Source organism: Ranitomeya imitator, chromosome 5 (genome assembly GCF_032444005.1).
Source record: "Ranitomeya imitator isolate aRanImi1 chromosome 5, aRanImi1.pri, whole genome shotgun sequence".
Taxonomy (NCBI): domain Eukaryota; kingdom Metazoa; phylum Chordata; class Amphibia; order Anura; family Dendrobatidae; genus Ranitomeya; species Ranitomeya imitator.
The window spans coordinates 33,126,503-33,139,698 of record NC_091286.1 but is presented as its reverse complement, the minus strand read 5'-3'; the positions used below and the strand labels follow the sequence as shown (position 1 = coordinate 33,139,698).

At 41.9% G+C, this 13,196-nt stretch overlaps 1 protein-coding gene across 1 annotated transcript in view; it reads left to right on the top strand.

Annotated features, from left to right (window-relative positions):
* The window catches only part of SMYD2 (SET and MYND domain containing 2), a 59,011-nt gene that overhangs the window by 29,584 nt on the left and 16,231 nt on the right, over positions 1–13,196 (top strand). The window contains exons 3-4 of the mRNA XM_069768505.1: positions 4,137–4,247; positions 5,682–5,742. Coding sequence (XP_069624606.1) covers positions 4,137–4,247; positions 5,682–5,742 — 172 coding nt within the window. The remainder of the gene's footprint in view (positions 1–4,136; positions 4,248–5,681; positions 5,743–13,196) is intronic.

Here is a 13,196-nt window from a genome sequence, read left to right as displayed (position 1 = left end):
GGCCTCTCTTGAACCCCTCGACTGAGTTCGCCATCACCACCTCCTCAGGCAAGCAATTCCAGATTCTCACTGCCCTAACAGTAAAGAATCCTCTTCTATGTTGGTGGAAAAACCTTCTCTCCTCCAGACGCAAAGAATGCCCCCTTGTGCCCGTCACCTTCCTTGGTATAAACAGATCCTCAGCGAGATATTTGTATTGTCCCCTTATATACTTATACATGGTTATTAGATCGCCCCTCAGTCGTCTTTTTTCTAGACTAAATAATCCTAATTTCGCTAATCTATCTGGGTATTGTAGTTCTCCCATCCCCTTTATTAATTTTGTTGCCCTCCTTTGTACTCTCTCTAGTTCCATTATATCCTTCCTGAGCACCGGTGCCCAAAACTGGACACAGTACTCCATGTGCGGTCTAACTAGGGATTTGTACAGAGGCAGTATAATGCTCTCATCATGTGTATCCAGACCTCTTTTAATGCACCCCATGATCCTGTTTGCCTTGGCAGCTGCTGCCTGGCACTGGCTGCTCCAGGTAAGTTTATCATTAACTAGGATCCCCAAGTCCTTCTCCCTGTCAGATTTACCCAGTGGTTTCCCGTTCAGTGTGTAATGGTGATATTGATTCCCTCTTCCCATGTGTATAACCTTACATTTATCATTGTTAAACCTCATCTGCCACCTTTCAGCCCAAGTTTCCAACTTATCCAGATCCATCTGTAGCAGAATACTATCTTCTCTTGTATTAACTGCTTTACATAGTTTTGTATCATCTGCAAATATCGATATTTTACTGTGTAAACCTTCTACCAGATCATTAATGAATATGTTGAAGAGAACAGGTCCCAATACTGACCCCTGCGGTACCCCACTGGTCACAGCGACCCAGTTAGAGACTATACCATTTATAACCACCCTCTGCTTTCTATCACTAAGCCAGTTACTAACCCATTTACACACATTTTCCCCCAGACCAAGCATTCTCATTTTGTGTACCAACCTCTTGTGCGGCACGGTATCAAACGCTTTGGAAAAATCGAGATATACCACGTCCAATGACTCACCGTGGTCCAGCCTATAGCTTACCTCTTCATAAAAACTGATTAGATTGGTTTGACAGGAGCGATTTCTCATAAACCCATGCTGATATGGAGTTAAACAGTTATTCTCATTGAGATCATCCAGAATAACATCCCTCAGAAACCCTTCAAATATTTTACCAACAATAGAGGTTAGACTTACTGGCCTATAATTTCCAGGTTCACTTTTAGAGCCCTTTTTGAATATTGGCACCACATTTGCTATGCGCCAATCCTGCGGAACAGACCCTGTCTCTATAGAGTCCCTAAAAATAAGAAATAATGGTTTATCTATTACATTACTTAGTTCTCTTAGTACTCGTGGGTGTATGCCATCCGGACCCGGAGATTTATCTATTTTAATCTTATTTAGCCGGTTTCGCACCTCTTCTTGGGTTAGATTGGTGACCCTTAATATAGGGTTTTCATTGTTTCTTGGGATTTCACCTAGCATTTCATTTTCCACCGTGAATACCGTGGAGAAGAAGGTGTTTAATATGTTAGCTTTTTCCTCGTCATCTACAACCATTCTTTCCTCACTATTTTTTAAGGGGCCTACATTTTCAGTTTTTATTCTTTTACTATTGATATAGTTGAAGAACAGTTTGGGATTAGTTTTACTCTCCTTAGCAATGTGCTTCTCTGTTTCCTTTTTGGCAGCTTTAATTAGTTTTTTAGATAAAGTATTTTTCTCCCTATAGTTTTTTAGAGCTTCAATGGTGCCATCCTGCTTTAGTAGTGCAAATGCTTTCTTTTTACTGTTAATTGCCTGTCTTACTTCTTTGTTTAGCCACATTGGGTTTTTCCTATTTCTAGTCCTTTTATTCCCACAAGGTATAAACCGCTTACACTGCCTATTTAGGATGTTCTTAAACATTTCCCATTTATTATCTGTATTCTCATTTCTGAGGATATTGTCCCAGTCTACCAGATTAAGGGCATCTCTAAGCTGGTCAAACTTTGCCTTCCTAAAGTTCAGTGTTTTTGTGACTCCCTGACAAGTCCCCCTAGTGAAAGACAGGTGAAACTGCACAATATTGTGGTCGCTATTTCCTAAATGCCCAACCACCTGCAGATTTGTTATTCTGTCAGGTCTATTAGATAGTATTAGGTCTAAAAGTGCTGCTCCTCTGGTTGGATTCTGCACCAATTGTGAAAGATAATTTTTCTTGGTTATTAGCAGAAACCTGTTGCCTTTATGGGTTTCACAGGTTTCTGTTTCCCAGTTAATATCCGGGTAGTTAAAGTCCCCCATAACCAGGACCTCATTATGGGTTGCAGCTTCATCTATCTGCTTTAGAAGTAGACTTTCCATGCTTTCTGTTATATTTGGGGGTTTGTAACAGACCCCAATGAGAATTTTGTTACCATTTTTCCCTCCATGAATTTCAACCCATATGGACTCGACATCCTCATTCCCTTCGCTAATATCCTCCCTTAAAGTGGACTTTAGACAAGACTTTACATAGAGACAAACCCCTCCTCCTCTCCGATTTTTACGATCCTTTCTAAACAGACTGTAACCCTGTAAGTTAACTGCCCAGTCATAGCTTTCATCTAACCATGTCTCGGTTATTCCCACTATGTCAAAGTTACCTGTAGATATTTCTGCTTCTAGTTCTTCCATCTTGTTTGTCAGGCTTCTGGCCTGACTGGTTTTGCTGCATTACCTAAATTTCACTGGTCAAGAAATCAAAATGGATTCTCCTCCACGAGTCATGAAGGCGTTGTAAGCAGAGGCATGTTATAAGGGTTAAAAGTTGATCAGCAATTTCTAATTTTTCCAACAAAATTTACAAAACCCATATTTTTTTTTTTTTAGGGACCACCTCGTGTTTGAAGTGACTTTGAGGGGCCTTTATGATAGAAAGCACCCAAAAGTAACACCAATCTAAATACTGCACCCCTTAGGGTGCTCAAAAGCACATTCCAGAAGCGTATTAACCCTTCAGGTGCTTCACAGGAATTAAAGCAATGTGGGGGAAAAAAACACATTTTACATTTTTCCCGCAAAAATGTTAATTTAGCTCCAAATTTTACATTTTTACAAGGGTAACAAGAGAAAATGGACCATACAATTTGTTATGCAATTTCTCCTGAGTAAGCTGATATTACCATATGTGGGGGAAAACTACTGTTTGGGTGCATGGAAGGGCACAGAATGTAAGGAGCACTATTAGACTTTTGTAGCACAAAATTGGCTTGCATACATAGTGGACACCATATTGTGTTTGCAGAGCCCCTGATGTGCCTAAACCGTGGAAACCCAGGTATTTCCCCGAATTGGGGTTTAATTATACTTTTTATTTTTTTTTTAATTAGAAAAAATATTTAAAAACAGTACCGTCTGGGGTATAACTTTTTGGCCAATCTGAGAGATATCTATAGACTATTGGCAAACTTATCCCTTTTGTTATGTATAGATATCACTCAACCCTACTTGTTGGAGTTCCTTCATAGTGAATTAATCAGTGTCCTCCTTGTTTAGATCCCTAGTGATGTGCTGTAATCTGAGGGAAAATATAGTAGTAAGCATTTCATTTTCCTGCAGCGCCCCCGCAGGTGAAATAAATCATTACACATTCATATCAAGGAGGACAAGTCCTCCTGATGGAGCCAGAGATGCTCTTTGAACCCTCTGACCTAGATATGAGGGTCCTAAACAGAGGACAAGTCAACCTTTTTTTTTTTTTTTTTTTTTTTTAGGGTTCAGTGTACTGCATGATGCCAACAGCGTCATTTTCTTTACTTTAAGTATTAGAGCTTTACTATGGGACCCCATGTCTCGTGTGTAAGATGCCTGTCGTCTGACTTGTTTAGGACGTCAACACTTCTCTTCCATTCTCCTCAGTAAAGCCGTGTTTGTTGTTTTTATGGATGTTCTGAAGATTTTTTTTTTTTTTTTTTTCACACCAGGTTATTTGTATGTGTGTTATTTATTTTTTGTTTTTTTTTCTTTTGTAGAATCTCATCCTCTTATTTGTAGAGGAAACCTATTTCCCTTAACCTTTTGTCTATAGAGGAGATGACTATATCCTTGTTTTTCTTTTCTGCTGATGTAGAAAGGTGACTGGCCCATGCACAAGTTGGAATGCTCCTCCATGTGCGCGTACGGACAGAACTGGAACCCCTCGGAAACCGTAAGACTTACTGCAAGGATATTGGCCAAACAGGTGAGGCCGCCGAGGAAGTCCCTGCTTCTCCTGCTTTGGAAAGATTTACGGCGTATCTGTCCTGGGGCGGGGAGACTCGTATAGCCTGGCTGCGGCATAGATCTCGTCGCTCTGGTTCTGACGAGGAGTTTGTGGCTGTTATCTGAGTTGATGGATATGCTGAAAATTAAAAAAGACAAAACTTTTTTTTTTTTTTTTTTAATTTCTATGTCTTCCCAAACAGTAGCCTGTGTGGCACAGAGCCTATTGAAGAGGAGCTTTGCAATTTTCATAACATTTTTAGCACAGTTCATTTTAGATAGGAATAAAAAAATTATTATATATATATATATATATATATATATATATATATATATATATATATATATATATATATATATATATATATATATATATATATAATATTATATATATATTAATTAAAATATATATTATAATATATATATATATATATTATAATATAATTCATATATATTATATATATATTGTAATATAATTCATATATATTATATATATATTGTAATATAATTCATATATAATATAATTAATATATTATATAATTAATATATTATATAATTAATATATTATATAATTAATATATTATATAATATTAGTATTTTTATTTATTTTATTTACTTTTTTTTAATTCTTTTTGGTGTTAAAATCCAGGCTTATTATTTCCAAGGTTATAGTAAAAGACAGAGTTAGCGTGCAGCCGCCACGATTTGCAGGAATATTTTAATACCGGTTTCTAAAGCGCTGCTGGAAAGTGTCGGGGCCGTAAAGATTTTTATTTTTTTTTTAATATCATTTAAAGTCTTTCTACAAAAGAAAACTGACGTGGCAAGAGTGGAGCGGCTCTGCCCGGAGCGTACTGTCTTATGGCGCACAAACAAATGATCTTTTCTGGGAAGACAGTGATGGCGAGTTTGTAGGAAAAGACAAACACCGTAGACTTTGTCAAAGCGGAATATGCAAAATCCCATCCTCTTAACCTCAGCTGCGGAGCCACCTGCAAATCCATATTTAATGGGCAAGATTACAAAGTCCTGGCCTAAGGCCACCAGCTGAACGGCGCGTTTCAACTGTCACCAGCGAGCCGATTCACTTACCTCGAAGTCCAACCTGCCGGTCGCACTTATCCGGATCTATCGGAAACAAAGGGAAATTATATATTTAAATAAACCCTGCTATTTTTCAGATCATCATACATGCAGATGGAGGAAGATCATAATACGGCCTCGTGGCGATAGTTTAGAAAAAAAAATGGAGTACAGAAACTTGGGGAGGGAGATCGTCAAATTATGATTCTTTATTTTTTTTTTCATTTTTTTTACCTCCCCCCCCCCCCCCCCCGCCCCCTCCAAAAAAAAACAAAAACTAGTGTTTTGTTGAAAAAAAAAAGTATTAATTTTTTTTCTCTTTAAATCTCAGAAATTGCATCCAGAAAGAACGTCATCGGAGAGGTATCTGTCGGTCAAAGAGTTTGAATCACGTAAGAATAGTTTTAAAATTTGATAATATAATACCGTATTTTGGGGGAGTTTAGGACGCACTCCAACTTTAAACAACTGAAAGTAGTAAATACAATGAATTCATACTAAATAAAACTTTCCTAGTGGCTTAAGAAAAAAGAGCTAATGTCACGGTCAGGTTTAGTCTGGAGCATTTTTAGTCAGCAGTGGCAAAACCAGGAGGGAGAGCGGCGCCCTCGCTGGGGTTTGAGGAGGGAGAGCGGCGCCCTCGCTGGGGTTTGAGGAGGGAGAGCGGCGCCCTCGCTGGGGTTTGAGGAGGGAGAGCGGCGCCCTCGCTGGGGTTTGAGGAGGGAGAGCGGCGCCCTCGCTGGGGTTTGAGGAGGGAGAGCGGCGCCCTCGCTGGGGTTTGAGGAGGGAGAGCGGCGCCCTCGCTGGGGTTTGAGGAGGGAGAGCAGCGCCCTCGCTGGGGTTTGAGGAGGGAGAGCGGCGCCCTCGCTGGGGTTTGAGGAGGGAGAGCGGCGCCCTCGCTGGGGTTTGAGGAGGGAGAGCGGCGCCCTCGCTGGGGTTTGAGGAGGGAGAGCGGCGCCCTCGCTGGGGTTTGAGGAGGGAGAGCGGCGCCCTCGCTGGGGTTTGAGGAGGGAGAGCGGCGCCCTCGCTGGGGTTTGAGGAGGGAGAGCGGCGCCCTCGCTGGGGTTTGAGGAGGGAGAGCGGCGCCCTCGCTGGGGTTTGAGGAGGGAGAGCGGCGCCCTCGCTGGGGTTTGAGGAGGGAGAGCGGCGCCCTCGCTGGGGTTTGAGGAGGGAGAGCGGCGCCCTCGCTGGGGTTTGAGGAGGGAGAGCGGCGCCCTCGCTGGGGTTTGAGGAGGGAGAGCGGCGCCCTCGCTGGGGTTTGAGGAGGGAGAGCGGCGCCCTGGCTGGGGTTTGAGGAGGGAGAGCGGCGCCCTCGCTGGGGTTTGAGGAGGGAGAGCGGCGCCCTCGCTGGGGTTTGAGGAGGGAGAGCGGCGCCCTCGCTGGGGTTTGAGCAGGGAGAGCGGCGCCCTCGCTGTGGTTTGAGCAGGGAGAGCGGCTTGTTTTTTGTGGTACAAGTTGTACTTTTGGTACGACATTATTGCTTTTAACATATAGTGTACTGGAAAACGGGAAAAAAATTCCAAGTGTCTAGAAATTGCAAAAAAAGTGCAATTCCACAGTTTTTTGTTTTTTTTTCCACCATGTTCACTAATTGCTAAAACTGACCTGCCATTATGATTTACAAGTTCATAGACACCAAACATGTCTAGGTTCTTTTTTTTATTTAACCCCTTAATCCCATATGACGTACTATCCCGTCCAGGTGACCTGGGACTTAATTCCCATGGACGGGATAGTACGTCATATGCGATCGGCCGCGCTCACGGGGGGAGCGCGGCCGATCGCGGCCGGGTGTCAGCTGCCTATCGCAGCTGACATCCGGCACTATGTGCCAGGAGCGGTCACGGACCGCTCCCGGCACATTAACCCCCGGCACACCGCGATCAAAGATGATCGCGGTGTGCCGGCGGTGCAGGGAAGCATCGCGCAGGGAGGGGGCTCCCTGCGGGCTTCCCTGAGACGATCGGTACACGGTGATGTGCTCACCGTGTACCGAGCGTCTTCTCCCTGCAGTCCCCGGATCCAAAATGGCCGCCGGGCTGCATCCGGGTCCTGCAGGGAGCACTTCCGGGTCAGGATCAGGCTGCAGCTGCAGCTCTAATCCTGCCCGGCTGTATGTCAGATCACCGATCTGATAGAGTGCTGTGCACACTGTCAGATCGGTGATCTGTGATGTCCCCCCCTGGGACAAAGTGAAAAAGTAAAAAAAAAAATTTCCACACTTGTAAAAAAAAAAATAAAAAAAAAATTCCTAAATAAAGCAGAAAAAAAAAAATATTATTCCCATAAATACATTTCTTTACATAAAAAAAAAAACAAAAAAACAATAAAAGTACACATATTTAGTATCGCCGCGTCCGTAACGACCCAACCTATAAAACTGGCCCACTAGTTAACCCCTTCAGTGAACACCGTAAGAAAAAAAAAAAAAAAACGAGCCAAAAAACAACGCTTTATTATCATAACGCTGAACAAAGAGTGGAATAACACGCGATCAAAAAGACGGATATAAATAACCATGGTACCTCTGAAAACGTCATCTTGTCCCGCAAAAAACGAGCCGCCATATAGCATCATAACCAAAAAAATAAAAAAGTTATAGTCCTGAGAATAAAGCGATGCCAAAATAATTATTTTTTCTATAAAATAGCTTTTATCGTATAAAAGCGCCAAAACATAAAAAAAATGATATAAATGAGGTGTCGCTGTAATCGTACTGACCCGAAGAATAAAACTGCTTCATCAATTTTACCAAACGCGGAACGGTATAAACGCCTCCCCCAAAAGAAATTCATGAATAGCTGGTTTTTGGTCATTCTGCCTCACAAAAAAATCGGAATAAAAAGCGATCAAAAACTGTCACGTGTCCGAAAATGTAACCGATAAAAACGTCAACTCGTCCCGCAAAAAACAAGACCTCACATGACTCTGTGGACCAAAATATGGAAAAATTATAGGTCTCAAAATGTGGAGACGCAAAAACTTTTTTGCTATAAAAAGCGTCTTTTAGTGTGTGACGGCTGCCAATCATAAAAATCCGCTAAAAAACTCGCTATAAAAGTAAATCAAACCCCCCTTCATCACCCCCTTAGTTAGGCTAGGTTCACATTGCGTTAATGAGTTAACGCTAACGGACAGCGTTGCACGGCGAAAATGTCACAATTAACGCCGTGCAACGGGTCCGTTAGCACAACCATTGACAGCAATGTGATTTTCAGGTGTAGCGCATCGCTAGAGCGTGCCATTTTCGGCTCGCGCTAGCAAGGTGCCATTCTTTTGTGGCGCGCCTCAGACGCTGCTTGCAGCGTCCGCGGCGCGCCCGAGGTCCGATCCCCGATCTTCCAGAGCGGGGACGTTAACGCGACCACTAAACACGACACCTAAAAAGACATTGTGTTAGCGCAATCCGCTAGCGCTAAACGGATTTCCCTAACGCAATGTGAACCTAGCCTTAGGGAAAAATAATAAAATTAAAAAAAATGTATTTATTTCCATTTTCCGGTTAGGGTTAGGGTTAGGGCTAGGGTTGGGGCTAGGGTTAGGGTTTGGATTACATTTACGGTTGGGATTAGGGTTGGGATTAGAATTAGGGGTGTGTCTGGGTTAGGTGTGTGGTTAGGGTTACAGTTGGGATTAGGGTTAGTGGTGCGTTTGGATTAGGGTTTCATTTATAATTGGGGGGTTTCCACTGTTTAGACACATCAGGGGCTCTCCAAACGCGACATGGCGTCCGATCTCAATTCCAGCCAATTCTGCATTGAAAAAGTAAAACAGTGCTCCTTCACTTCCGAGCTCTCCCGTGCGCCCAAACAGGGGTTTACCCCAACATATGGGGTATCAGCGTACTCGAGACAAATTGGACAACAACTTTTTGGGTCCAAGTTCTCTTGTTATCCTTGGGAAAATAAAAATTTGGGGGGCTAAAAATCATTTTTGTGGGAAAAAAAAGGATTTTTATTTTCACGGCTCTGCGTTGTAAACTGTAGTGAAACACTTGGGGGTTCAAAGTTTTCACAACACATCTAGATAAGTTCCATGGGAGGTCTAGTTTCCAATATGGGGTCACTTGTGGGTGGTTTCTACTGTTTGGGTACATCAGGGGCTCTGCAAATGCAACGTGACGCCTGCAGACCAATCCATCTAAGTCTGCATTCCAAATGGCGCTCCTTCCCTTCCGAGCTCTGCCATGAGCCCAAACAGTGGTTCCCCCCCACATATGGGGTATCAGCGTACTCAGGACAAATTGAACAACAACTTTTGGGGTCCAATTTATTCTGTTACCCTTGTAAAAATACAAAGCTGGGGGCTAAAAAATCATTTTTGTGAAAAAAAAAAAGAATTTTTATTTTCACGGGTCTGCGTTATAAACTGTAGTGAAACACTTACGGGTTCAAAGTTCTCACAACACATCTAGATAAGTTCCATGGGAGGTCTAGTTTCTAATATGGGGTCACTTGTGGGGGGTTTGTACTGTTTGGGTACATCAGGGGCTCTGCAAATGCAACGTGACTCCTGCAGACCAATCCATCTAAGTCTGCATTCCAAATGGCGCTCCTTCCCTTCCGAGCTCTGCCATGCGCCCAAACAGTGGTTCCCCCCCACATATGGGGTATCAGCGTACTCAGGACAAATTGGACAACAACTTTTGGGGTCCAATTTATTATGTTACCCTTGTGAAAATACAAAACTGGGGGCTAAAAAATTTTTGCGAAAAAAAAATAAATTTATTTTAACGGCTCTGCGTTATAAACTGTAGTGAAACACTTGGGGGTTCAAAGCTCTCAAAACACATCTAGATAAGTTCCTTAGAGGGTCTAGTTTCCAAAATGGTGTCACTTGTGGGGGTTTTTAATGTTTAGGCACATCAGGGGCTCTCCAAACGCAACATGGCGTCCCATCTCAATTCCAGTCAATTTTGCATTGAAAAGTCAAATGGCGCTCCTTTCCTTCCGAGCTCTGCCATGCGCCCAAACAGTGGTTTACCCCCACATATGGGGTATCGTCGCACTCAGGACAAATTGCACAACAACTTTTGTGGTCTAATTTCTTCTCTTACCCTTGGGAAAATAAAAAATTGGTGGCGAAAAGATTATTTTTGTGAAAAAATATGATTTTTTTTTTTTACGGCTCTGCATTATAAACTTCTGTGAAGCACTTGTTGGGTCAAAGTGCTCACCACACCTCTAGATAAGTTCCTTAAGGGGTCTACTTTCCAAAATGGTGTCACTTGTGGGGATTTCAATGTTTAGGCACATCAGGGGCTCTCCAAACGCAACATGGCATCCCATCTCAATTCCAGTCAATTTTGCATTGAAAAGTAAAATGGCGCTCCTTCCCTTCCGAGCTCTGCCATACGCCCAAACAATGGTTTACACCCATATACGGGGTATCAGCGTACTCAGGACAAATTGGCCAACAATTTTTGAGGTTCAATTTCTTCTCTTACTCTTGGGAAAATAAAAAATTGGGGGCGAAAAGATCATTTTTGTGAAAAAATATGATTTTTTATTTTTACGGCTCTGCATTATAAACTTCTGTGAAGCAATTGGTGGGTCAAAGTGGTCACCACACATCTAGATAAGTTCCTTAGGGTGTCTACTTTCCAAAATGGTGTCACTTGTGGGGGGTTTCAATGTTTAGGCACATCAGTGGCTCTCCAAACGCAACATGGTGTCCCATCTCAATTCCTGTCAATTTTGCATTTAAAAGTCAAATGGCGCTCCTTCCCTTCCGAGCTCTGCCATGCGCCCAAACAGTGGTTTACCCCCACATATGGGGTATCAGCGTACTCAGTACAGATTGTACAACAATGTTTGGCATCCATTTTATCCTGTTACCCTTGGTAAAATAAAACAAATTGGAGCTGAAATAAATTTTGTGTGAAAAAAAGTTAAATATTCATTTTTATTTAAACATTCCAAAAATTCCTGTGAAACCCCTGAAGGGTTAATAAACTTCTTGAATGTGGTTTTGAGCACCTTGAGGGGTGCAGTTTTTAGAATGGTGTCACACTTGGGTATTTTCTATCATATAGACCCCTCAAAATGACATCAAATGAGATGTGGTCCCTAAAAAAAAATGGTGTTGTAAAAATGAGAAATTGCTGGTCAACTTTGAACCCTTATAACTCCCTAACAAAAAAAAATTTTGGTTCCAAAATTGTGCTGATGTAAAGGAGACATGTGGGAAATGTTACTTATTAAGTATTTTGCGTGACATATCTCTGTGATTTAAGGGCATAAAAATTTAAAGTTGGAAAATTGCGAAATTTTCAAAATTTTCGCCAAATTTCCGTTTTTTTCACAAATAAACGCAAGTTATATCGAATAAATGTTACTACTAAAATGAAGTACAATATGTCACGAGAAAACAATGTCAGAATCGCCAAGATCCGTTGAAGCGTTCCAGAGTTATAACCTCATAAAGGGACAGTGGTCAGAATTGTAAAAATTGGCCCGGTCATTAACGTGCAAACCACCCTCGGGGCTTAAGGGGTTAAGTGGTGGAAAAAAACAAAAAAACAACATTTGTTAGAGCAAATGGCGCTATTTTACGAGACCTGTAGAGTCTCCAGTTTTGTTGATCTGGGGCTGGGTGAGGGCTTATTTTTTGCACGCTGTGCTGACGTTTTTATTGTTAGAATTTTAGTGTAGATATGATCTTTTGATCACCCGTTATTGCATTTTATTGCAGTGCAGCGGTGACCAAAAAAAATAATTCTGGTGTTTTGAATTTTTTTTTTTTTTTTTTTTTTTCTTGTTTAACAATCGAGTTATTTTTTTTTTTTTTAATATATATATTAACCGCGATTCTGAACGCGGTGATACCAAATGTGTAAATTAATTTTTTTTTTTTTTCTTTATTCACTAGAAGTCTGCAATACTTTGATCTGTTACAAAGCGGCGATGGTCAGATCGCCTCTATGTAGCAGAAATGCTCATTGGCTATGAGCGCGGAGCACGGGATGGCGCTCATAGCAATCTGGCAATGACAACCATAGAGGTCTGCTGCAAACCTCATGCCAACCCATCGGTGACCCACGATCACGTGACGGGGTCACCGATGGGCGGGATCTCTGGAACTCTTGCCGGAAGCGCACGTTAACGGGTTAACAGCTGCGGGTGGATCGCGATTCCACCCGCGGCTGTTTCGGGCACATGTCAGCTGTTCTAAACAGCAGGGCAGCTAGAGGAGGCATCTATTAAGAGCATAATTGCAATAATTGGACCAAGTGTTTCTTCACAAGTTCCCTTAGCATTTTGTGACATTAACAAGGGGTCAAAATGTCCATTAATCTGCAGGTTAAGGCTAAATTAACACGAAGAGTATTTAGTGAGTTTTTGATGTTGCAGATTTTCTGCACCTATTATGCAAATTGGGTTAATTACTTTTCATTGCATTTTTAATGCACTTTTATTGTGTTTTTTCACTGCCGGTTTTTTTTTTGTATTTAATGTTTTAAATAAAGCTTTGTTTTTTTATATCTCCCATCTATTTGGCGTTGACAAGTTTTGACAAAACTTCACGTGTGGACTACATGCATTTTTTTTTTCTTTTTACCTGCAAATTTTCCACTTCTAATGCAATTCTATGTGGAAAAGCCACACAAAACTCAGCGTACTCACGAGAGAAATTAATAAGTTGCGGATTTGAAACCTGCACCACCGCTTACGCTTAGAACGAGAGTTCTATAAATCCCATCAACTTCGCTGGAACTGTAAGATGCTACATTTTTGACGCAGTGAAAATATGCAGAGTCAACTATCCATCTAAAACGTCTTGTCTGAACAAAGCCCAGTAGCGCTCTAAAGTCGTTTGGCCTCTGTAATGAGTGCTCCGTTGTCGG